A 24,097-nucleotide genomic window follows, 5' to 3' on the forward strand; every position below is an offset into this window, starting at 1 on the left:
AGTTTCTTTTGAATTATCACTCGAAATTCCTTGTCATTCATTTCAAGGGTTTCTTGTTCTATAGGATCTAGAGTTTGAGATTTATTAACTTTTGGTGGTGTACTTTCTTGGTTTTTTGTATTTGTGGTAGATATTTTTTTGATGTTTATTCATTTTGGCAGGGGGTTTCACAGTGCACAGGTTTGACCCTATTGGCTAACTAAGGTGTGGCTGTGTTTGTCAATTTGGTATGGCTACCTCTGTGACTGCTCAGTTGGCCTCTAGTGTCTTGTGTGTGTGTTTGCCTCGGGTCTTGGGCCTCTCCATGGAGCCTCCTCTCTGGTCAGCTTGGACTCTACTGGGCTGCTGGATCTCGGGATGGTACCGCAGGGTGTGTGATTTCTTTTGAGCTTCCACTTCCTGTGTAGAACTTCTCTCTGTTCTGTGCACTCTGGCCCTGGGTGCTGGATTACGCAGTGGCGACCCCACAGGGTATGTGTTTTCTGCCGAGTCTCTGCCTCCCTATCCAGACGTTTCCCCACTCTGTGTGCACTAGGTGGGGCTGTTGGACCTTGCAGAGGCGCCCGGCCCACAGGGTGTGTGTTTTCTGCCGAGTCTCCGCCTCCTTAGGTGGGCGCCTCCCCATTCTGTGTGCTCAGTACTGGGCTGGGGCGTGTCTTCTGCAACCCTCGTCTATCAGCCGGGACTTCAAGCCCCTGCTTGGCACCGCCCCGCCCAGAAAGACTTTCAGGTTCCTACTAGGCGCAGACTGCCGGTCACTCTGAGTGCCTTTGTAGCACCGAATAGGGGTTTCTCTGGACTTCTCACCTTCCTCCTGGTATTGCGGTTATTTGTGTAGTTGCCTTGTCTCCCACACCAGGGCATGAGCTCCTTGGGGGAGGAGCCCACAGCACACAGTTCCTCTTTGAATCCCCCCGGCGCGGACCGACTCCGGCACCCGCTCGCAGTCAGCTCTCCGGCAGGTTCAAGTGAGCTCGTGAGCGCTCCGGCCACACCTCTCCCAACCAGAAATCGGTTAGGGGTTCTTCCGAACTTATGGCCACAGAGATGGTATCTGCCTCCCGGAAACAGGAAGTTTACCTGAGGCCGGAGCCCAGGGTGCAGTGGAGTGACAATCGGGCCGGCCTCCTCTTCCCTGCCCTCCCGACGCTGGCTGGGGGCTCCCCATGCCACCAGCCCCGCCAGAGATCCAGGGGGGAAGTGGGATGGGAGGCTGGTCCGCAGGCCCCGGAAGGCCCCGCACTGGGGCAAGCAAGTGGCAAGGCTCAGTGAGGAGCCGGCAAGGCTCAGTGAGGAGCCGCGCCAAGCGAGTAGGACAGGCCTGGCCGAGCCGGCCGGCTCCACTCCCACCCGAGAAAATGGAGGCAGCCCTGGTGCCGGTGACTGGCCTGGTGCGGCCGGCGGAAGCCGGGCGGGCATCTGCCCCACAAGCAGGGCTGGGCTGGGGGTCACTCACAGAGCTGGGCCAGCCGGGCGGCTTCCTCTCTGTTTCCACGTCGTCGCCGTTGCCTTGGGCTGCTCACTCGGTCCCACGGCGTGGCTCAGCTCGGGCGCTCTCAGGAATCTTATTTTGTGTCGGCCCTAAACCTTGAATCTGTAGTTGCTTTTTTATCATTGTAGATTAGTTGATCGCCTTGGGCTGCTCACTCGGTCCCACGGCGTGGCTCAGCTCGGGCGCTCTCAGGAATCTTCTTTTGTGTCGGCCCTAAACCTTGAATCTGTAGTTGCTTTTTTATCATTGTAGATTAGTTGATCAACGACTTATTCATTTTTTGTTGCTCTTGGAAATGCAAATAGCACTCTAGCAGCACAGCGCACACTTCTCAGGCTCGCGCTGTCTTCTGGCGCCCCTGCTGCAGACCCGTCACCATCTTGGTCCAAAACGACACTTTTCACAAGTCCCCGAGGAGCCTCAGAAGTGGCTTTGGGGTCATGGCTTTGGAGTAACTTTTCAGGCCTCCCATGCAATGCAGGCCAGGCCTATGCGCTGGGTCTCACAGGGTCACTCAGCTGGAGGAGAGTTTTGCCACACAATTGAGGCCAAGGACCTGAGAGGGGGGAAGGACATTCACAGGCTCGGATCCTTGGACAGCCTCCCCCTGCTCTGGGCCCCATGGCCCATGGGCAGAGCAGTTCCTCCCTGTCTTGAAATCCCCTGGCTCCCCATCGGCCTCACAGACGGCCACATCTGGTCCCCTCCACCTCCTCTCAGGGCCCTGGCTGCCACACCTGTCTGGGCTCATGCCTCAGTGAGCCCCCAAGCCTTGTGCAAACCATAGCCCAGGTGTCACCTCCTCTGGAAGCCTCCCTGACCTTCTCTCACTAGGTCAGAGGTGGGACTCCTCTATGCCCTACTTACCTGTGGTATTAGAAGTGCAGATAATGGTCTCCTGTCCCAAGTCTTTTGTGAGTCCAACCATGGGTGATTAAACTAGTGGTGGATTTCTGCCTGGAGTGAGCCTCTCAGATCTCCCACAGGAGAAACTTTGAACCAAGTGGCACTGAGACTAAGGGATTACAGTGAAGCACTGATGTGTTTCGTGGGCCTGTCTCCTGGCTGCAGAAGGGCTGAGCCTTTACTTTCCTCTCGGAGCCCTGGCGAGCCAGGCTGAGCTAATCTTGGATTTTATGCCTTTTAATCAAGCACCCCCAGACCACCCCTGTCTCCCCACTCTGTGGTCAGTTTCTCTGTGGCTGACGCTCCCTCTTTGGGCCTGCTGTGGAGCAGGGGGTGTGGCCTAGGGGCAGGGTGAGTGTGGAGGCCAAAGACATTAGGTTAGGACCTATAACTAACCTTAGGAGGTTTCCAAGTGAAGTGGCCTGGGAAGCAGGCTCTCTGAAGCCTGGCTGCTGTGTGTTGTTAGGGGCATTCAAATGTGAGGTACAAGTTGTTCCTCCCAGGGTGTTAGAGCTCAAAAGGTGAAGGCTTAGACTGGGTATTTTTCTACTTTCCATGAGTGTAGAGCAGAGTGGCCTCTACTCCTGATCATGGGGCCTGGACTGAGCATCTGAGGACTCTCTTGCTGCAAGTATCACCCCCCTCTATACCCACTTCTACTTCACCTCAGATGGGGGCAGGCAGGGGATGCCTCAGCTGAAGGAAGCCCCATCTGCTCACCATGGATGTCTGTGGCCATCGGTCCCTGAGGCCCTGGAAAGGCCTGTGAGTGCTGGAGGGACTAATGTCTCAGCGGACTGTGGCTGTGGTGGGGGCTCCCTGACAGCAGCTGAGTCTCAGCAAGAGTGGCTCCCACACAGTCCCTGGTGGAATTTCTTGCTCAGGGCTTCCCTCCCTGTCTTGGTTGGGGTTGACTGCTTCTGATCCCAGCATGTCAGACTAGTGGCTGAGCTAGAGAGCAAGCCTCCTGCACGTGGCTACAGAGTCCTGCCCAGTGCTAAGTAGTCTTTGGTCCCCTCAGCAGCTGGGGGTGGCGGGGGAGGCAGGAGGGGACATGGTTCTCTGTTCAGAGACAGGAACAGAGGCAGACCAGGGGAGTCCCACAGCCAGCAAGCTGGGGAACTGGGACTTGTACTTTTGCCTAACCTAGTGATGAGAGGAGCCCTTCAGTAGGTTCAGCCCAGCCAGCAGTGGGCAGAAGGAGCAGACAGCATAGGCTTGCAGGCCAAGAAGTGCGAGGGCTTTCAGAGCATCTGGGACATGAGGTTATGAAGGCTGGGTCCAGGGTTGGGGAAGGCAAGCAAAAGACCTGAGGGCCTGAGGGGAGGGTAAGACTGATTGGCCGGGGAGGGTGGGTGCTGTGGAAAGGGTAGAGGTGCCGGGCCCAGTTCTGCCCTGTGCCAGCCCTCCCCTGTAGGACAGCACTGCCCTGAGGTGGAGTGAGTTGGCCATACAAGGCACTTGGCTACTGTGTGGAAGACCATAGAGGGGAGGGTGGTCAGCCTGGCAGCTGGTAGGGAAGGACTGCTCTCTAGGCCAGTGGCAAGGCCCCAGAGAAAGCTGAGGCAGCCAGGCCTATGCCCACCATGTCACCCTGCACCACAATCCCACCTGGGCCTGGGTCCACCAAGAGGCACCATTGGTCAGAGACCAACAGCCTGAGCACTATGGCCAGAGCCTGGCCCCCCAAGTCTGAGGCACCTGAACTGCTGGCCATGAGAAAGGAGCCCTGCTGATTCCTGACAAACAAGTCAGGGCTGCCGTTTGGGCAAGTGGGGGTCCCCTCAACAGAAATCATGCACTAGGTCCATGCGGCAGCTTTGCAGGGGTGGTCAGGGTGAGGGGTCCCTGTCTGTGCCCACTTTGGGCAGTCTCCTTGAACTTAGGAGGCCACACTCCTAAGTCAACTGTGCTGGTCAAGAAATCAGTTCTGGAAATGCATCCCACAGCACAATGATCAAAGCCCACAGCTAGAGCCGCCTGGAACAGCGGGATCGATATCTGCAGGAGCTGCTGCTCATTGTGTTTTGCCAGTGCAGCCAGGAAGGAGGGGACGCCTGCCTTCCCCATGGGCACCCTCAACAGCCCACACACTCACTTCCAACCTACTTCTTGCTTCCCCAGAACCTCCAGTGGGCCCGTGATGTGTTGCTAGGCAGCAGTATCCCGTGGCAACAACTGCAGCACATGCCAGCACAGGGGCTCTTCTGCGAGAGGAACAAGACCAATTTCTTCAATGTGAGTACTTTGCCTTGTTGATTTCCGAGGCTGCTTGCTGCCACTGCTTTTCACTGAAGGGTGGGTGTTCCCAGGGTCATAGGTTTGCAGCATCCTCAAAGGGCAGGCAGGGTAGTGAAGTCGAGAGTGCGCCAGACACAGGCACGGGGTCGTGATTGCCAAGCAACTTCTGGCAAGTCACTGCCCCCTCTGGGCACTGGTTTGCCCACCTGCAGAGTGAGGCGTGGAAAAGCTCAGTGTGTTCTCTGGAGCCCTAGATATTCTGGGGCCACGCAGACCATGGATAGAGGGGCTGTAGGCCCAGGGCCCTGCTTCCCCTGGAGCAGCTCCACCTGTCCCTGTGTGGTCTTGGCACCCAGGAGATTCTAATGGAAGCCAGCTCTACTGCTTAAAAAACAAGTTTGGCCAACTCAGGGCTTTGAGTGCCCTTCTAGCCCTGATATTCCATGTGGGGTGGAGACCCAATCCTTGGGTGGGACATGGTCCATCACCTAGCTTGCCTGCCTCCTGTTCTTAAGGCCCTCGTGCCCCTCCTTGACACCCTGCCTGGGGCCACCCCTTTCTCATTTGCTCTACCCTGTGCAGAGACAACTGGCCCCTCAATTCCCTCTACCTCCAAGTTCTTTTTTTTTAAAAAAGATGACCAGTAAGGGGATAACCCTTGACTTGGTGTTGTCAGCACCACATTCTCCAAGTGAGCTAACTGGCCATCCCTATATAGGGATCCTAACCCATGGCCTTGGTGTTATCAGCACCACACTCTCCCGAGTGAACCACAGGCCGGCCACACCTCCAAGTTCTTACACGTCCTCCACCATCCCTCCCAGCATGGCCAGTTCCCAGTTGGGTAACTCTAGCAAGTCACAGGAACCCCTCTGAGCTCCGGTTGCTTCTGTGTTTTCCCTGATACCCCGTTACTCACTGAGAAACTGAAGGGTGAGGTTGGCATGAAGAGTGGAGGAGGGCAGATCTTGGGTCCAGAGGGGTGTGACAGAGGCTGGTTCTCAAGGTGCATGGGCAGCAGGTCCCCACCAAGAGTTGGCCAAGGTGGTAGGAGTGTCTAGGTCCGTGGCTTTTCCCCTCTTCTGGACTGTGACCTTCTGGGGGTAGGGGGAGCTCCGAAGCCTGGAAGCCCTGTGTCTGCCGACCCTCTCTCTGCTGGTATTTTATAGATAAGTAGTAGGTGCCATAGGTAATCAGTCTACACTGTACCAAAGGATTTGCCATGAAAGAGAAGAGCCCTCCCACCCACTTGTCCAGGCCACAGTCCTTCCCAACAGCACCCACTGTTCCTCATTCTGGCTTTGTTCTTCCAGAGTGTGTCTGCCCATTTACAAGCCAGCACACATAGATGTACACAAAGGGCAAGAATACACAGGCTTCTGCCCTTTGTTTTTTTTCTCTTAACAGTATCTCTTGAAGAGTGTTTTGAAAGTTGCTCATTCTTTTTAATAACTTCATAGTACTCCCAGCATATGGATATCCTGCAATTCACCTGCCCCTCCCCTATTGATGGACATTTAGATTATTTCCAGTCTTTTTTTTTTTGTCCTTTTTGAGACCGGCCGCACTGCGCTCAGCCAGTGAGCGCACCAGCCATCCCTATATAGGATCCGAACCCGTGGCAGGAGCGCTGCTGCGCTCCCAGCGCTGCACTCTCCCGAGTGCGCCACGGGCTCGGCCCATTTCCAGTCTTTTGTTACTACATACAATGCTTCCATATGTACATCCTTTCACATTTGTGGGAATCTAGTCATAGGATAAATTCCTAGAAATAGAATTCCTGGGTCAAGGTGTTTGTGGTGTCCTTAAAGTTTTAGTAGGCACCACCTTCCAAATATCTAGTCCACATTCCCAACCTTAGACTCATTTTTTCAGACTCAGCAACAGTCTATATACTATTGAACTTTTTAATATTTGCTATTCAGTAGGTTAAAATGATATCTATTATGTTTCATTCATCATGAATGAGATTGACCATAATGTCATGTTAACAGTCTTAACTTCTGTGCAGTTTCTACTTATGTTCATTTTTCTTTTCTATTATTGGTTCTTTTCTAATTGATTTATATGAACTCTTTATCTATTAATGAAATGAGCCCTTTGTCAGTGTTTCACAAACCTATTTTTCCGCAATTGATAGACCAAAGTTTGAGCAAGGTGAGTTGCATAATTTCCCTGGGCTCCTAGGTTACTCACCTAAAGTGGGCTTCCATTACTTGCCTTGAAAAGTAACTGTTGGGATCAAGTTAGATAATGGAGTAATGTCCTTAACACAGGATCTGGCACATGGTAGGTACTCAAGATAATAGTTTCCCTCCCTTTCCTTCTCCCCTCACTGTTAGTGCTTTGCACTTAAAGACTGTGCAGTGGTATTGGAAGGATAGACCCAATCTCCATGTCTTCCTCACAGGTGTAGCGCTCAGCCTTTCTACTGATGAGGTTAAGGAAGCCAGCCCCTCAGGTGCCTGCTACCCTGAGTACATCTGAGTAGGCAGCCAGGTGCTCCAGGCCCTTTCCTATTGGGCTTGCTCCCTGCAGGTCTTCCTGTGGTTTCTGGGACCTTCCAGAAAATTAGTCCAGTAGAAGGGCAGTCTGAGGTTGTGCCTGAGGGAAGGCTGGTAGATTCCTGTGTGGGGTGCATAGGCAATGCCTCCTCTGAAGCCAGAAGCCCCTGCAGGTGAGGCCCACCCCAGCCTGGACTGGGCGTTTTGGGTGGTTTTGCCTTTTCTGCATCACCTATGTGTTCCTACATACTTCCCAGTGACTTGCTGCTTTTACCGCCCTCAGGTCTCCCTCCTGCCTCCTCCGCTTTCTTATCTCTTTTCTTTGGAGGTGGGTTGGGGGCTCCTTGTGCTCCTCAAGCCATGCCTGGCACCCAGCACATTAGGAAATGCTGCGCAGACCCTGAGTGCTCTCAGCACATGAGTCTGTCCAGCTTATTTGACCAAGTGTGTGAAAACTCAGTACTAAAACGCTTACAAAGGAGCATTTTGGACAGCCCTCGTCCAACTCTGCTGCAATGGGGCTGAGTCTGACAGACGGGCTGGGCCTTCTGGCTTCAGGGGAGGGTGCCTGTGCACCCTTCAGAGGGGTGCCTATGCACCCCTACAGGTCAGGATGAGCAGCCCAGCTCTCCTCCCTTCCAGTGTGCGCTGGGCTCTACTGCCTCATCCAGGGGAAGGCGAAGACAAAGGGGTGGGGCCAGCAGGGAGGATGAGGGTAGGGGCATCAGGCACCCTGACCTGCAGTTCCTCTGAGCCCACTGTCCTGGACCACCCATGCTGCCTAACCTCGGTGTTGCTTACCCAGTTCTCTGGACAGCCCTCTCATCCTCAAGGCCTGGGTGAGAGACCCTCCTGACAATTTTCAAAAATTGTGTCAACTGTGTGGGACCATATTGTCATTGCCGATAGTTCAAACACAGAGGAGCCCATACCCCTTGTCTGCCCACCCCCCAGGTGCTGTGCCCCTCTCAGAGGAGCTTCTGTGAGCAGCCAGGCTGTCCTCTTTTTCCAGGTGGCTCTCCATACCATGGAAGCTGAGGGCTTGTCTCCAGGTACCCAGAAGCTTCCAGGCTTTCCATGCAGGTCGGCACACCTCTGGGCAGGCAGACCTGTGTGGGCCAGAGCAAGGCTGCTTTGTCCAGGGTGAACTTCTGTCCTTATCTTGTAGTTGATTCAGAAATGTTCCCATAGTAACCAAACCAGAGAGGGCTCCCCCTCCTTCTCCAAAATGTTTGCTTATTTTAGCAGGCAGAGTTTTTTCTTGTTTCAACCTAGTTTCTAGCCCCTGTGAAAGATGCAAGGGGAGCCGAGGGCCGAGCTAGCACTTCCTCCTGCTTTCAAGGCTATGCAGGAAGGCAGTGGCTGTGGCCTGAGTTTGAGAGAGCAGAGGGGAGGTGCTGGCCTGCTATGGCTGCCCTCCACAGCCGCACCCAGCCCACATGGGGTCTGCCTGCTGCTCAGGCAAGCAGCTTCTGGGTTCCAGGGTGACTGAGAACACAGACTTTGGGCACAGGCAGACTTGGCCTCACACAAGGCATAGAGCTGCCCGCAGGCAGGGTAGTTCCAACAGGTGGATGAAAGCCCTCTGTGCACACTCAACATGCTGCACAACTCACCCTTAAAACTGCAAATTGGCCTGCATGGATCTTATCTGTGGATCCCAGTGGCCCTCAACTGATCCCAGAGGTCAATGCCTGGTTACCAGAAGGGCATGACTGGAACAGGGATTCATGCTTGCCCAAGGCCCTCCAGAAGCTCAAGGCCCTGCCCTGACTCGAGTGGAGCAGTTTGAGATGTGGACGCAGATGTAGGTGTCCCGCCCGCCACACAGGCCCCTCTCTGCATGGCCTGGTCCAGCAGTTGGTGCCTATGAATACTGGTTGTGTCCCCTCTTTCTTGGTCACAACTGCATAGCTCTCCACTGTCTGACTGTCCTATGGCTTGTCTTTCCAGTTCACCTGCTCTCTTCCCAGTTCACTATTACAAAAAACGCTGCTTTCCCTGGTCTCCCTGCTCACCTATTTGTGAGTCTCCAGGAGAAATGCCTGGAAGTGGAGGCCAGGACACAGGCCCCCAGCACCCAGTGCTTGCACACATTGCCAGATGGTTCTGCAGAGCCGGGCCAGGTTCCCTCCTACCAGCCATTGCCCTGCTCCTTCCCAGCACTTGGAACCACAGATGACTTTTATTTTGACCCCTCTGTGGGGTGACAAGGAAGCCCAAGTGATTTCAGTCTGCATATCCAGGGAGGCTGAGCCCCTTCCCTCTCTGGTTGCCTGTCCCCTGTGTCTGCCAAGGCTCTGGTGCTCTCTCTCCTACATGGAGGCCACCACATGAGCCCAGGTGGTTCTGTTTGTCCTCACTCCAACTGATGGGAGGTGCAGTCGTCATGAGCCATCTTTGTTTCTTTAAAGCATTTGTGCTCTGTGCTTTCCCAGTCCTGGAGCCCGAGTGCTCACTGAGGGCCTTGATATGGTCTGGTGGAGAAGAAGAACTCCCCACTGGTTGGACATTAGAAATTGAGTGTTGGTTTCTTTTTTTTTTTTTTTTTAAAGATGACCGGTAAGGGGATCTCAACCCTTGGCTTGGTGTTGTCAGCACCACGCTCAGCCAGTGAGCTAACCGGCCATCCCTATATAGGATCCGAACCCGTGGCCTTGGTGTCATCAGCACCACACTCTACTGGGTGAGCCACAGGCCGACCTTGAGTGTTGGTTTCAATCAAGTTCCTGATGCCTCACACCCTGCTCTTTCCAGAGCTGATGGGAAGGAGAGAAGGTCTCTAAAGCCCCTGGTATTCCATTCTTCTCAGTAAGAATCAGTCACTGTCCATTCCTCTCTAACTTGACACCAGTCAGCTGTGTGGCCCTGGGGGAGTCCCTCTCCCCCCACCCAGTAAGCAGATGCCAGGTCTTCTGGAGGGGCAGATGCAATGGACCCACCTTCCAGGCCAGGCCTCAGCCAGTGCTTTTCCCCTTGGAAAGACCCTGTGGTCCAGATGGAGGCCATTGGAGTCCAGCAGACTCGGGCACCCCTCATCTAGAACAGCATTGCCAGTGCCCTTCCTACACTTCCCCTTGGCTCAGCGTCCAGCAGGCAGGGCATGCCTACTAACCATGAACTCTTCTCACTCTTGAGAATTCCCTGGGATGAATAACTGGGAAGCAGCAGCCCCAGAGCAAGGGTATATCCTGGCTGAGGGATCCAGGAACCCAGCTGTGAACAGGTGCCAGGGTCTGTGCCTGAGATGTCTGCTCCTATTGCAGGGCCAGATCTGGCGTCACCTTCCCTGCCAGCCCCAGCCTGACCTGCCCTTTCTCTCCCTCTATCCCTCTGGCTCTCCAGGGGCACTGTGCCTGGTGAGCCTATGGGTGGCTCCTGCTCCCATATGCCAACCCCAAATTCAGAGCCTGTTGCAGGCAGACCTCAGTGAAGACCAAGGCACAACCTAGGGAGTAGCTGTTTCTCTTCACCCAATTCTTGATGTCCCACAACAACCCAGGCAGCTGGCAGATCTGGGCTGCCTCCCAGTGGGTAATCAAGCCCCAGGAGCATCAGCATGGAACATTCTTGCCCATTCTCTCTGACCAGGGCCAGGGAACTTGGGAAAGGAAGAGCCTGGTTTGTAACTCCCCACACCTTTCAACAAGTCAGCCCCACATCATCTCCCCACCCAGGACTGGTTGTGGTCAGTTCTCATTCTACCTCTGTTTGTCCCTGTGCCCACACTTCAAAGGACGTATTAACCTGCTATAAAACCCGCTGCATGCCAGGCCCTGGGCCAGCTGCATTGTCAACAAGGGCTCGGATCCACAGGCCGATCTGAAAGGCTGGATTATTAGTCCCAGTTTCACAGAGATGCCAGGAGATAAAGTGACTTGGCCAAGGTCCCATAATTAGTCTGTGCTGGAGAAGGGAAGTGATGCTTACTCTGTCTCGCCCATGCATGGTGACTAGCAACCTCACTTGAGGGAGGAAGGAGGAAAGCCAGGGGCTCACTGTTTCCTATACTGGGATTGCCCAGCTGTCCCAGGCAGGAGTATTGCCCAAACGGCCTATTGGCCAGATAGGGTAGCAGTGGGCAGGGAGATGTGAGCATCTATCCCTGCTCTAGGAGGTGAGGCTGAGATTCCAGGCTGATGGGGGGCTATTAGCTGAGCTGTGGTGTCAAACAGGGCTGCCCCTGGTGGCGAGGACTGCTTGGCTTGCTTGGGCACCAGGCCTGTTTGGGTGTGGCCCCGAGTGGCTAGCTAGCTGGGTTGTGCCACCCACCTCTCTATGGTAGTCTCCCCACAAGCCTATTTAGGGACTGGGACTCCCGAGACCTAGAGCAGCGACAGTGGAGGATGCCAACCTGCCCATGGCACCAGAGCATCTGGGCCTGGCCTAGCCTGGCATTGGTGGGGGCCCAGCAGGGAGGGGCTGCCTACCGTAGCAGTGGCAGGGCCAGCCGCAGGTACAAACACTCCCTGGGGGCTTTATTTGGGGTGCCTCCGTTGGTCTTCCACAGCATGTCTGTGAGGTTTAGGTACTATTATCCTCGCTGAATATTTGGGGAAATTGTTGCCAACAGGCTCTGCAGGCTGTGAAAACCAAAAGCCCTTTTCTACCCTCTGCCCACTGGGCTCATCAGAGTCCTGGTTCCTCTCCTTGGACAGCAGAGCTCGTGGCCCTGTGTTCAGGCCCTGTTCAAGGTCACTCCCCAGTTGACATGGCTGCTCTGGGTGCTGGGAGAGAATGCCTCAGAAGGGTTGCTCTCCGCGTGTGCTTCTGCCCTGACACAGTGGGCCAGGGTTCCATAGGAGGCTGGTGCTGTTGTCCCGCTTTAAGTAAAGTGTAGAAGCTGAGGGAACAGCCCAAAATCACACAGCTAGCAAGTGGCCAAGCTGTGATTCAAGGTCTGTCTGAGTCCAAGGCCTGTATCCATAGCTTCTATGTCATTGCGAATCCAGAGGCTACATCTGGCTCGCTCTGTTCCAGTGGTGACGTCTGCTGTGTGGGCATGCAATGGGGAGGGACAGTGGGAGTGGCAGATTGTGTCCTCTCTCCTTTTGCCCCTCCTTTAGGAGAGGTAGTCTCTTGCCCCCCTCTTGCTTTGACTAGTGGGTAGCAGGGCTGAGACCTCCTAGTGATGAAGCACTTTTTACACCACCTGTGGCCACCTTCTGGCCCATTTTGTCATCCATGAAGCCATTAGAGGCCCACTCTTGAGGGATGCCTGAGTCTCTGGGGCGCATGCCTGAGTCCCTGGGGGAGATGCCAGCAACCATCAAGTCCAGAGCTTGCAGTGGATTTTGGGCAGGGCTGGGGTAGACAGGAGGATCATGGGGATGGGGGTGGGTGGGCGACCTTGACCCCAGTTTGTAGAAACCACAAGTAAGTTCTCCCCACGCTTTGAACTCTCTTTCGCACCTTGCCTGGCATTCTGTTGTCCCTCCTGCCTGCGGGCCTATGGCCTCCCTCAGTGCTGTCCTCAGGCCTGTTCAAACTGGCCTGTTGGGGGCCATTTCTATAGTCAGGGCTCTCTTCACAGGTGTTACCAAGCTAAGTGTCACTGCACAACTGTCTTCCCCAAGCTCACCCCCAGCCCTGCCCAGGGCTGTCCTTCTCTGGCAAGTGTTGGGCCCTGCCTGAGCCCCACCATAGGAGTCACTTTTGCACATGTGCTTTTTGAGGCACCCGAGGCTTTTTTTTTTTTAAAGATGACTGGTGAGGGGATCTTAACCCTTGGCTTAGTGTTGTCAGCACCACGCTCACTGAAGTGAGCCAACCAGCCATCCATATATAGGATCCAAACCCGTGGCCTTGGTGTTCTCAGCCCCGCACTCTCCTGAGTGAGCCACGGGCCAGCCCTAAGGCACCCGAGGCTTGAATAAGCCCCTACCCCTCCTGGAGCACAGACCCCATTGTCATCTGAAGACAAGCAGTGTGAGAAAGACAGAGGAGGGTGACATTGAAGGATGTGCCTGCGAAGGACAGAGTAGGGCTGGGCTTTCATGAGCCACAACGTGGGGACACGGAAGGGTGCTGCATGCACGCCAGGGAGGGACTCTCAGAGCCACAGGGTGCACACAGCAGGTGGCTGGTTAGACACTGCTTGGCCCTGCCATCCCAGGCCATGTGTAGAGTGTGGACCTCCTCACAAAGGCAGAGGGGCTGAGGTGGAGGAGCATCTTCCAGATGTTGCACCAGCTGCTGTGAATGCACCACAGGGCCAGCCTGGGGTGGGGCACCAGGAGCCCTGCCGATCTGCCACTCCTCAAGGCTTTAAAATGCTTCCCTTGGCACTTCTACACAATAGTTCATCACATCGTCATAACCTATGAGGGGTAGGTTGCCACTGTCCCTGTCTTACAGATGAGTAAACTGAGACTTGGCCACAGAGCACGTTGATGCCAGAACCAGGGTTTAGGTGTTGGGAACCAAGTCAGCGGCAGTGGGATGGCAGCCAGTGGACAGGCTCCAGAAACAGGCAGGAGGATGGACCCAGGGGGCAGTGGAGTAAGGACGGGGATCACAGGAGGGCCGAGGAGGTGGGTTCAAGGAGCCCGGGCCCTGGGGCTCATAGCTCTGCATTGATGCTCCAGGTCCTCCATCCCATGTGTCTACCCTGTATGCCATGCATGTGTGCATTAGTCCATTCCTGTTGCTTATAACAAAATACTTGAAACTAGGTGATTTATAAAGAAAAATGAAATTTATTGCTTACAGTTCCTAGGCTAGGAGGTCCAAAGTTCATTTGGTGATGGCGACAGTGACCCAGGGGTCTCACATTGCAAGATGGTAGAAGCAGAGAGAACAGAGACAGAGAAAGACAGACTCTCCTCTTTTTTTAGCCTTCAGAACCACTCCCCTGACCACCATTTTTAATCCATTCACTATGGCATGGTCCTACAATCCAATCACCTCTTCAAGGTTCCACCTTTCAGTTACCGTAATAGGATTTCCCACTCTCTTAACAGTCACAATGGAGGCTAAGTTTCTAATATATAAAACTCAGGGGACACAATTCAAACTTCAGTGAGTTTGGGGGGACATAATTCAATCCACTACGATGTGTGCATGTGTCCGTCCTGCAGTGGACAGGGTACCAGGATGCCACTGAGGAGTGAGGATTCTCAGTGGAGATACCACATGAGGCTTGAGGGGGATGGGGCACTACTTATTGTCCACAAGGGTGGCCTTGGCTCCTAACACATCAATGTCATCTGGTTCTCAGAGGAAATTGTCTGGGATTGGTTGTGACTTTTCCTCTTCCCTCACAAAACTGATACCAAGTCACTGATGGCTGTGGACATCATACCTGTCTCTGGCTAGTGAGAAAATGGGCTGTGTTTCTGCCCCTGGCCCTGCCCTCAATGAGAGTGACTCTGGCAGGTCATCTGGCCTCCCTGAGCTGCCGCCTCCTTATCGCTAAGATCACCTGAGGTGCGCAGCAGCGCCATACTACCATCAGGGCTGAAAGGAAACCCAGTCATCTCACAGTGGGAATCAGAGGACAGAGAAGAAAGGAAAAAGTTTAAATTGAGGAAATACGAGCTTCTTGGCTGTAGTAAGAATTGCTGCAATCGCATTATTTTTAACATTGCTGAGATGATCTGTGGGCCAATTGCACAAGCAGAGTAAACAAAAGAAACACTTCAAGTTCTCCAGGGAAAAAAAGGTCCTGTTTTTAAGAGTCTTAAAAGGGCTAGCAAACTTGTGTGTATTCTGAGCTTAACCCCAGCTCTCCTTCCTTCCCATGTCCCGGGATCTGCATGTTTTGTGGAACCTCACAGCTTCCAGCTTGCTCTGTTCCCATGTTCAGCCTGGAGCAGGAGCCGAGGGCCTTCCTGGCATGTCCCCTACCTGGGGAGGTGGTGAGCCTGAGAGGCAGCAGGTGAAGAGAGGTGCCTGAGGGGCTGCAGGAGGAGGCACACAGTGTGGCAGTAGGGGACAAGGTGGGGACAAGGCCACAGGATGCCTAGGCCCCTGCCTTGATTGGACCACAGTACAGAGTCAGAGACCCCAGCCAAGGCAGGCTGCCCACATTCACACCTAGAATTTTTTTTAAAAAAATATAATCAAATGTGAGAAGCCCTTAGACCGTCATGAGAGTTTTCACCTCCAGATGTGGATTCAAAATTGTGGCAGGGCCGGCCCGTGGCTCACTTGGGAGAGTGTGGTGCTGACACCAAGTCAAGGGTTAAGATCCCCTTACCGGTCATCTTTAAAAAAAAAAAAAAAAAATTGTGGCAATTCCAAGATGCTTGGGCAGAGGGAAACAACCTTAGCATTTGCGATCCTACTGAATACTTGTGACAGTCCTGCAAGGGTGTACAGAAGCCCCTGCAGACAGGGCAGCCCTGACTTGTCCAAGGTCACATTGCTGGTAAGTGGCAGAGCCCGGACTGGAGCACAGGACTGGGCATACATCCTGCGGGCTGGCCTCCATGCCAGAGTTTCCACCCAGCCTCTCAGGAGTGCAGCTATTTTTTCCCCAGTGGGACGACAGTGTTTGTGTATACATCCAGCACTGACCTCAGCCCACAGCCCCCTCTGCCCCCCACCTCTCCGGGTATGCAGGCAGGAGCTGGCTGTTTAACATTCCTAAAGAGAAGAACATTTTTCAGTGTAGACTTCTTTTCCCATTGCAAGTTATTTTTCAGAAGTTTGCTCTTGGAATAAGTGTCCCTGCAGCATCTTTCTGAAGCAGGCGTGTGATGGTCCCAGCTTGGGCAGAGACTTGTGCTCTCCCTGGACACGGCTCCAGGCCCAGGAGCCTGTTTGGAAGGGTAGGACCCTGAGGCCAAGGGCAGCAGCCAGGGTGGGGTGCACATCTGGGTGGAGGCATGGGGCTCTTGGCAAGTATTTGAAAAAAGTGGGGCTGGGCAGGCGGCCCGCTTAGACTCAGGATGGCCTGGGCAAAGGCAGAGGCTGGGTGTGAGCCAGTAGGGAGAGGCTGAGGGAGGGCTGTGGCCATGGAGGCTGCAGGACTCAGTGTGGGCAGGGGCTGTGAGCGACCATCTCGGCCCAGATGAAGAGGGGGTCACTGTGAGAACATGCTGCTTTGAAAGGAGAAGAGTTGGCAGTGCCAGCCTCTGCTTTGTCCACTTGGCCCACAGAGCACCAGGCACTCTCTCCCAATGGGTATCGGCCACAGGTGCCTAAGTGGGAGGCCCAGGCAGTACCTCCATGGCCCAGAGACGGATACTGTTGCAGTTGCTCCAACAGAAGAGCATGTCCTTATGGCAGGGCCACCAGGTTTGGCTTGTGATAGATTCTCTTGACAGCGGAGAGCCTGGAGCTGCCCAGAGCCCTCTGGGGACTCTGACTAGCCCTTGAGCCCCAGGGTTAAAGGTCACACTCTGGCCTGAGGACCCCATCCTTTGCTGTGTGTGTCACGGGATTGCCCTGTGTGGGAGCCTTGAGCCAGGAGCCTCTAGGTGTAGACAAGGCTTGTGAACAGCAGGAGGGGCCCAGAAGACCAGCCCGGCTGGTCCCAGTCCAGCCCGATCCTCAGATCTTCCCTGTGTGCCCATCTGGGGACAGATACCGCCCTGCTCTGAGTTTAGTACTGCTGCTAACTTCCTGGTCCCGGCCCCTTTGACCTCAGTTTCTCCATATCCAAAGGTGGGCCAATTGGATGAGGTCAGTGGTTTTCCAGCCCTTTTTCCAAAAGAAACCTTTCTCCCAGGGCCCGATGGAAAACAGATGAAAGGGCAGCTGCTCCAGCAGAGGCAGGAAGGGCCAGACCCCGCCCACATGGGCTGCACCCCGGCCTGGCCCAGGCTCCTGGGCAGAAGGGCTGTGAGGCTGTGGGCTTCCTCTCTGCCCTGCCACCAGCAGACCCAGTCAGCATCCACTCTGCCGTCCCAGAGAAGGCTTCCCTTAGCTCAGTGGCAGGCCTCCTTTCTGGGTGGCTTCAGTCTGGGAATTTCTCTCCTCTCTCTCCCCCTTCTACTTCCCCCTCCCCCTCTTTTTTTCTACTTTTCCTATTTGGAAAGTTTGACCAAGTTGCTTCTGAGAGAGTGGAGTTTGGTTTGAAATCCAAACCAGAGCTCCATGATCCTCCAGCCCCTGCCTTATTACTATGGTGTCGATCCTCCAGCCCCTGCCTTATTACTATGGTGTCAGGCTGTGGCCAACAAGTGCCCCTGAGGGCCAGGAACTGCCCAGGAGGAATGGGTGGAGGACTCCCCTCACATATGGGTATCTGTGATGTGTGGCCTATCCCTACCTGAGGAGCACCCCAGCTAGCCTGAGGCCCCTCTCCATGTCTGGGTGGCTTTGGGAAAGCTGGTCGGTGTTCGTAAGACTCAGTTTCTTCATCTGAAGTGTGGGGCTGACCAGACCTACCTCACAGGGTTGTGGTGAGGATTACATGAGAACTCTCAGGGAAAGCACATTGCTGCTGGGGGGCCCAGGGCCTGCTCAGTACACAACAATGGCCACTGTGTCCAGGGGGCATGGGGAAGGGACCTTGTCAAGAAAAGCACACAGGCGACAGGGCTCACTGGGATTGGTGGGGGGAGAAGGTGAGATGGGTCAGGGCCAATTGGGAAGGCCCCTTGAAGGAATTTGGTTGATTAAAAATACAAGTTTTGAAGTGTTCATCTCTAAACCTGTCTAAGAAGTCTAAAATTAAGTTAGGTCAGAGTAGGTGGAAGCTTGTTGAACTTCCTCATGGACCCCAACCCATCACCAGCAGGGTACGAACTTTGTAGAGTTCCCCACACTGCTGCATAGGGACTTAGGGCATTTGTTCCATAAGCCTGAGCAACAAGGGCTGGCTCTGGGCTGCAGGGGAGATCACCTAGCACCTGCTGTGGGAAATCCTGAGCCAAGAGGAACATCCAGCAGGTCACCATTGGCTCAGCTCTGGCCTTTATTTCCAAGGAGGGACCTATCTGGCCACACTCAGAGGAGGGGTGGGGGAGCATTGGACTCCAGGCCATGCCTCATCTCAAGCCTGGGCTCCACATGGTTCAACGAGGCAGGCGCCGTGAGGCCTGGGCCTGGCAGGAAATGAACCTGGTCCTGCTTCAACGATATGGGGCACCAGTGAGATAGTGCTATTGCAGACTTTGACATGAAAGGCTGGCCCCCAAGGACTGTAGGTGAGGAGATGCTTGTGCTCAGGGGCTCAGCCGTAAGAGGCAGGACGCCAACCAGCTCGGAGCCTACCGCCCTCTGCTCCACTCCCTTGTGAGGGTGGGTATGAGCACCACTCCCAGTTCTTAGCCCAGGTGCCCTGAGTCTACTACTGTGTGAGTCTCAGGGCACTGTGGTGTGGGAGAGGGGTGTCTGCCAGTCCTCAGCAAGTGTGGTTGGGAACATTCCCTGAGGCCTAGACTGACCTTGAAGTTGGCCAGATTGTCAGATTGAGGAGAATGCATTCTGGGAGGGAAAACCAAGAGAGTCAGTGTGGGGTGTTAGGGTCCCTCATGGGCCTGGGGGAGGCAGCAGTGGGGAGGGCAGAATGGCCCATCCTGAAGGACCGCCACCATCACCGCCAGCAGGCTGGCTCTGTCCTGGGTGGCAGGCCCACAGCAGGATGTCAAGGCAGGGATTACTGTGGCCAACAGAGGGGCCTCTCTGAGAGCAGTGGGCTGTATATCTTAGAGAGCAGGCCTGGGGAAGCACCTGGGGGACTAGAGAGACGGGGAAGAAGATTGGGATGAGACTGAGAAGACCCATGCCCTAATGGCTGAGAGAAATGGGGTGGGCTAGGGTATATTTTGGCCATCAGAGGCATGTTTGGCTCAGGTCATGGAAGAGCACTGGGTTTAGAGTTAGACTAAGGCCAAGTTCTGTCCTCAGTCAGTGGGAGCATCCTGCAGGCATGGGAACTACTCCCCATTCCTGGCGGATGGACCACACTTTTGTATTACTCACAATCCAGAGGAGAAGATAGTCTATAAACAAGTGATAAATACGTGATTCTAGCTATTCCCCTCATAGCATGGATGGGAGGCCCCAGTGCTGTAACAGAGGGGTGCTGTGCCTGGGTCAAGTCTTTCTGGTCACATCTTGAATTTGTACTTCTGGTTTGGATGACGCTGCAGATTTGGGACTGACCCCTGCTCTACAGGACAAGCCTGTATGAGTTTGTTCCCCTTCTAAGGCTATACAAGGGATTTGAAGGGCTCCTCCCTATGGCTGTCATGGGGCAGGAGGAGGTAGTGGGTCATGAACCTGCTTGGGAACCCAAACACCCACTGAGGTGCCAGCTCTGCCTAGGGCCTTGCCTCTGTTTCATGGTCAGGCCAGAACATCCCACCAGAGTGCCTGTTTGCCGCTGCCCATTCAGCCCACTCCCTACACGAGGATCCTGTGCAGGCCATACAGGGAGGAACCTAGCACAGGCCATGGCCATTCGTGATCTGAACCCCAGTCTGGTCCCACAAGTATGCCCCTCCCCTATTGCTTCTCCATGACCCTCCCACTTAGTAGCCCAACCGGAGAAGCCAGAACACCCAGCCCACAAAGGCCATTCTTTAGGGCTCAGGGGTCAGAAGAGGGATGGCCTGTCCTAGTTTTCTCAGTGTGCAAGTCACAGACATGGCTTATCTAGGATTTGGGCACCCCTCCTGGGATGAAATGAAAGCAGTTCAGCAGTCCTCCAAAGAGTGGGCTATTCTGGAAGCCTGGGCAGTGGTGCTCGTTTCCAACCCTGAAGTGGGGACAGGGCTCAGAGCATTCCATTGCTCCAAGGAGGCTCTCATGGGTCCTAATCTGATCAGATCACACCCCAGGTCCCAGCTGTCTCCTAGAGGCCTCAGAGCCTGCTGGCCTCCGCTTTGTGCTCTGCCTGTTCCGCAGACCCCCTGCAACCCTTCTCTCTCCAGAGGCCACTGCCCAGATGTGACACCTGCAGCCCCATTGTGCACACTAAGCACCCCCTGTCCTCTCCATAATCCTGTTTGTTCCTGCCCCCCGCTGTCCTCACCTTCCTCCAGTGGTCCGTGTCTCCTTCTCCACTTGGTTCCCTGCATGAGGGAATCCCTAGTCTGGCAGCACCCAGCTAGATGCCTGCTGTGCTTCCCCAGGAGGCTGCCCTGTCCCTGCCCCCATACCGTCCTTGTTTCTCTTGTCTCCCTCTGTGGTCTTAAGCTGGGCTAGAAGCACCAGGTGAGCTAATGTGAGCCATGGCTGGATTGCTCCCTGCCCACGAGAGCCCTGGCAACCATGACCAAGATCCTGAGATCCTGACTCTGCCTCCTGGTAACAGGGGAACGGTGGGCATGGCCCTCTCAGTGGATCCTTTTCCCCTCGGTAAGGTGATGGTGGGAATGATAGCCCTGAGTACACCAGGTGCTGGTGTATACTGGTCCCTGTGGATGTGAGCATGGCACGGGCACAACTGTCTGCTGAGGCTGAAGCAGCCCTAGACTGAGGGACAAGGATGCTTGAGTTGAGCGCTGCTGTGGCAGCCTGGCCATGTTTCCCCAAGCAGGTCATTCCCTCTTCCCCCTCTCCATATCCTGTCACTCATGGGTCACACAGAACAACTGGACTCAGTGACATCTACAGATAACCTTACAGCTGTAGAGTGCAGGCTGAACAACTGCTGAGTACCAAAACCTCTAGCTTGCAAGAACCAAGTGGGGTTGGGGCATCTGGATTATGCAGCTTTTGGGGGTAGCTGGGGGTCTGTGTGCCCGGGGAAGAGAGGGACATTGCACTCAATCCTGGCCATGGGGCAGGGAGGCAAGTCTGGCTGGTGTGGAACCATAGGGCCCAGCAGTCACTGGCTGTCATACTCTTGACAGAAAAGTTGCCCAGTCACACATCACACAGCCAGTGTCCCACAGCAGGGAGGCAGGTGAGCAGTGGCAAGGCCTTGTGCCTCCAAACCAGCTGGCAGCCTCAAAGCTCCAAGGCTGAGAATTAGGACTGTTAGCTCTAAGGAGCATTCTTGCCACAGCACTCGACTTGGCCTGGGAGGAAGACTTGGGTTAGGTCACACAGGGACTGAGGTAACAGCCAGCAAGTGAGAAACCAGAAGTGACCTGCAGGTCCGTGTTGGCTCAGGTCTTCAGAAGGGATGGCTGCAGAGTACTGCTGGGGCCACGTGGTCCCCTGGGCAGCAGCCCAACTCTGGGGTGTAGGCCTTAGCTTCACAGGGCCAGAAGCCCACTGCTTCATGGGTAGGGGGTGTGGGGTGTGAGGGTACTTACCCTCACCAGCCACATGAGCCAGAGGCAAGCATGTGTTTCCAAGGAGGTCTGTGGCCACTTAGGGCTTCCTGCTGGCTCGTGGGTGAGCATGGTCAGGGTTGGCTAGTGTCCTGGGCCCCTAAGGCTGGCAGAGAACTGCAGGAGCCTCCAACCTCTTAGGCCTTCAGGGTTGGCCCTGGAGTGGGTAAGCAGCTGTCTATCCAGGACAGTGATCAGAGGCCTGTCGGTGCTTTGTGGGCAATTAGGACTAATGGGGCTCTCCTGCATAGGCTGCTGACAAGTTCCAGGAAGCATAAGGCTCTTTTGGGCCCAGAGAATTCTCAAGGGTCCAGGGGTGGGCAGGACCACCAGCCTCTGATTGTCATGGTGCTCTCACGTATGCTCAGGAGTGCTTTCCCTGGTTTGGGGGGCAGACAGAGAGAATGACCCTCACCCTGGCAAGGAACCTCCCTGCTCTGGGCCTCAGTGTCCTCACCTGTCAGCTAGAAACAGCAATGCCCATCCCATGGGGCTCTGGAGGGGCTCTGGCACAAACCTGGGCACAGGGTGCAGGGCATCATGTGGTACCAGGGTAACTGGAGCTCACTGGACCTCAGAGCACAGCTGGGAGCAGATATTCTCCCAGGAAAGTCTCCCCAGGGGGCTTGGCAGAGAAACCCTGAGCTCCCCTTACCCACCAGAGGCCTGCCTCCTGCTAACAGCCAGGCACTGGGACCCCAGGCTGCCCAGCCCACCATGGGCTTCATTGTGCTCATCTGTGCTGGCAAGTGGGATGGTGCCTGCAGACCCCTTCCACCACAATAGGTCTGAGAGTGCACCCATCAGCCTCATCCCAGGCTCTGTGTGGGAGGGCATTCATGCTGTCGATAGCTGGGTGCTGCCCATCATGGATCTGGAGGCCTCTTTGGTGCAGGGGACTGGTTCCCAGAGAGCCACACACTCAGCACAGATAACACAGTTTCTTCCTGGCCTGGGTGTGATGAGCATGTTCTCAGCTTCTTTTGGTCCAACTTGATCTTACAGGAAGTAGATAAAGTATGAAGTGAGGTCACAAGCTGTGCAAGGCACAAGCATCACTTTGGCACCCAGTCCTTGTGTCTCCTCCAGCCCTGGGGACAACTGCGAGGAGTGGGCTAACCAGCTCTAGAGCCAACCAAGCATGGGGGACAGGTCCCGGCCTTACTGGCCTTATTGCTGTGTGACTCTGCACCAGCACCCAGCCTGTCTGAACCTGTCCCCACATGTGTCTGTCAATGACTATGTCATTGTAGATGGCTAGAGACTGCTGTGGCTCAAGCAACATGAGGATTTAGAATTCCTTGCTTGACACCTGACCATGGTGAGTATTCAGTTGGGGGAGCCCCTTGTCTTCCTCGCTCAGCCTTGAGGTAGCTTGTGTTCATACATGTTTCTACTGCAGGTGAGTGACTTCTAAGAGACCAGTCCTGTTTCTTCTGTGTCCCCAGCAGCAAGCCCAGTGCTTGGCAGAGAGTAGTAACCCTCCAGAGGTTGCTGAGGTATTGCCTCAGAGCCCCCCAGAGGAAGGGGGAGGGCAGAAGGCAGAGAGCGCTATATTACCCGGGCTGAAGGGTTAGACCTGGGGCTGATTTGGACTGGGGGCACCCAGCAGGGCTATGTGGTAAGCCTGGGAACACTGGTGGGCAGGAGCCAGCCTGGGGGTAGGACAGGTGGAAAGTAGCCAGCTCAGGTAATGTCACCAGGACAGGGGGCAGGTGGTTCTGAGGCCTCTGGGTGTCTGGGGAGGGAAGAGGAAGCTCCTGAGCTCAGGTGGTGGGAGAGAAGCTTGTTGGGGGATGCCAGGCCAGGACTTGGGGCAGTATCTCTCCATCAAGCCCATCCATGTTGGCTCATGCCTGCCTTTCCTTGACCTCTCCTCATCTGGGATGGGAGAAACAGCCAGGAGTTGGTGGACAGTCCCAGTGCAGCCTACCCCCAGGGGAAATCAGGGAGGAAGATGCTGTGTGCTCATTGAAATTATGGGTGCCAGGGGCATGACTGGATGCTCTGGGGAGAGGTGATTCCCTTCCGAGCCCATTCCTCACCTGTAGAATGGGCTCAGTACCCACTGTAGGCAGGACAGCAGCCCTCCCTGGGCTCTGCAAAGCTGCTTAAGAGCTGGGGGGAGGGGTACTGCTGCTGCTCAGGGAATGCAGAGGCTGGGGGTGGGGGGGTGGGGCGGCGGATCATGAGCCTAGCTGGCTTCCTCCCATCCCCAACGCTCCCACCCCTCAGCTAAACGTCTCACTGCCCAGCTGGAAAACGAGGCCTCTACCAGCTGTAAAGCCCACTGGGAGACTCACCGCGGCCTCCCTGTTCTGTCTTCCCCCTTGAGTGTACTTCAGTCCGGGGCCACTGCCCGGTAGGATCAGCAAGGACAGCTCAGGTGTGGCTGTGTGTCCCCACCACACCTACACCTCTGCCCACCATAGGCCGCTACATGGCACAACTCCAGGGGGCGCCATTCACATAAGTGCTGAGGATAACCCCACACGCAGTCGGTCACTGCCATCCCAGCCCGCCGCACTGCCGGCACAGCTTCTCGTCGTGAGGGCTGCGCTCGCTTCACCTCGCAGCGGGTGCGAAGCCCACCACCGCCGCGCTGGCGGCCGGGCTGGGGAACCCGCGAGGATTGGCCGGCAAAAGTCAGTTGCGCTGCTGGGCCCGCTTCCAGAAGAGCGCCGGCGCCCCGTCCGGCTCTGCCCGCCCCGCCCCGGCCCTCCGCGAGCGAGCGAGCGAGCCTCCGCGGCCATGGCCCGGCGCCCGCCCTAGCT

At 55.3% G+C, this 24,097-nt stretch overlaps 1 protein-coding gene across 3 annotated transcripts in view; it reads left to right on the forward strand.

The window, feature by feature from the left end:
* CABIN1 (calcineurin binding protein 1) overlaps positions 1–24,097 on the forward strand; it is a 178,659-nt gene that overhangs the window by 127,847 nt on the left and 26,715 nt on the right. For all 3 annotated transcript variants that reach the window (XM_008568589.1, XM_008568590.1, XM_008568591.1), the window contains one exon: positions 4,523–4,636. In XM_008568589.1, the coding sequence (XP_008566811.1) occupies positions 4,523–4,636 (114 nt within the window). The remainder of the gene's footprint in view (positions 1–4,522; positions 4,637–24,097) is intronic.

This window comes from Galeopterus variegatus, unplaced genomic scaffold (assembly GCF_000696425.1).
Source record: "Galeopterus variegatus unplaced genomic scaffold, G_variegatus-3.0.2 Scaffold424, whole genome shotgun sequence".
Lineage (NCBI taxonomy): Eukaryota > Metazoa > Chordata > Mammalia > Dermoptera > Cynocephalidae > Galeopterus > Galeopterus variegatus.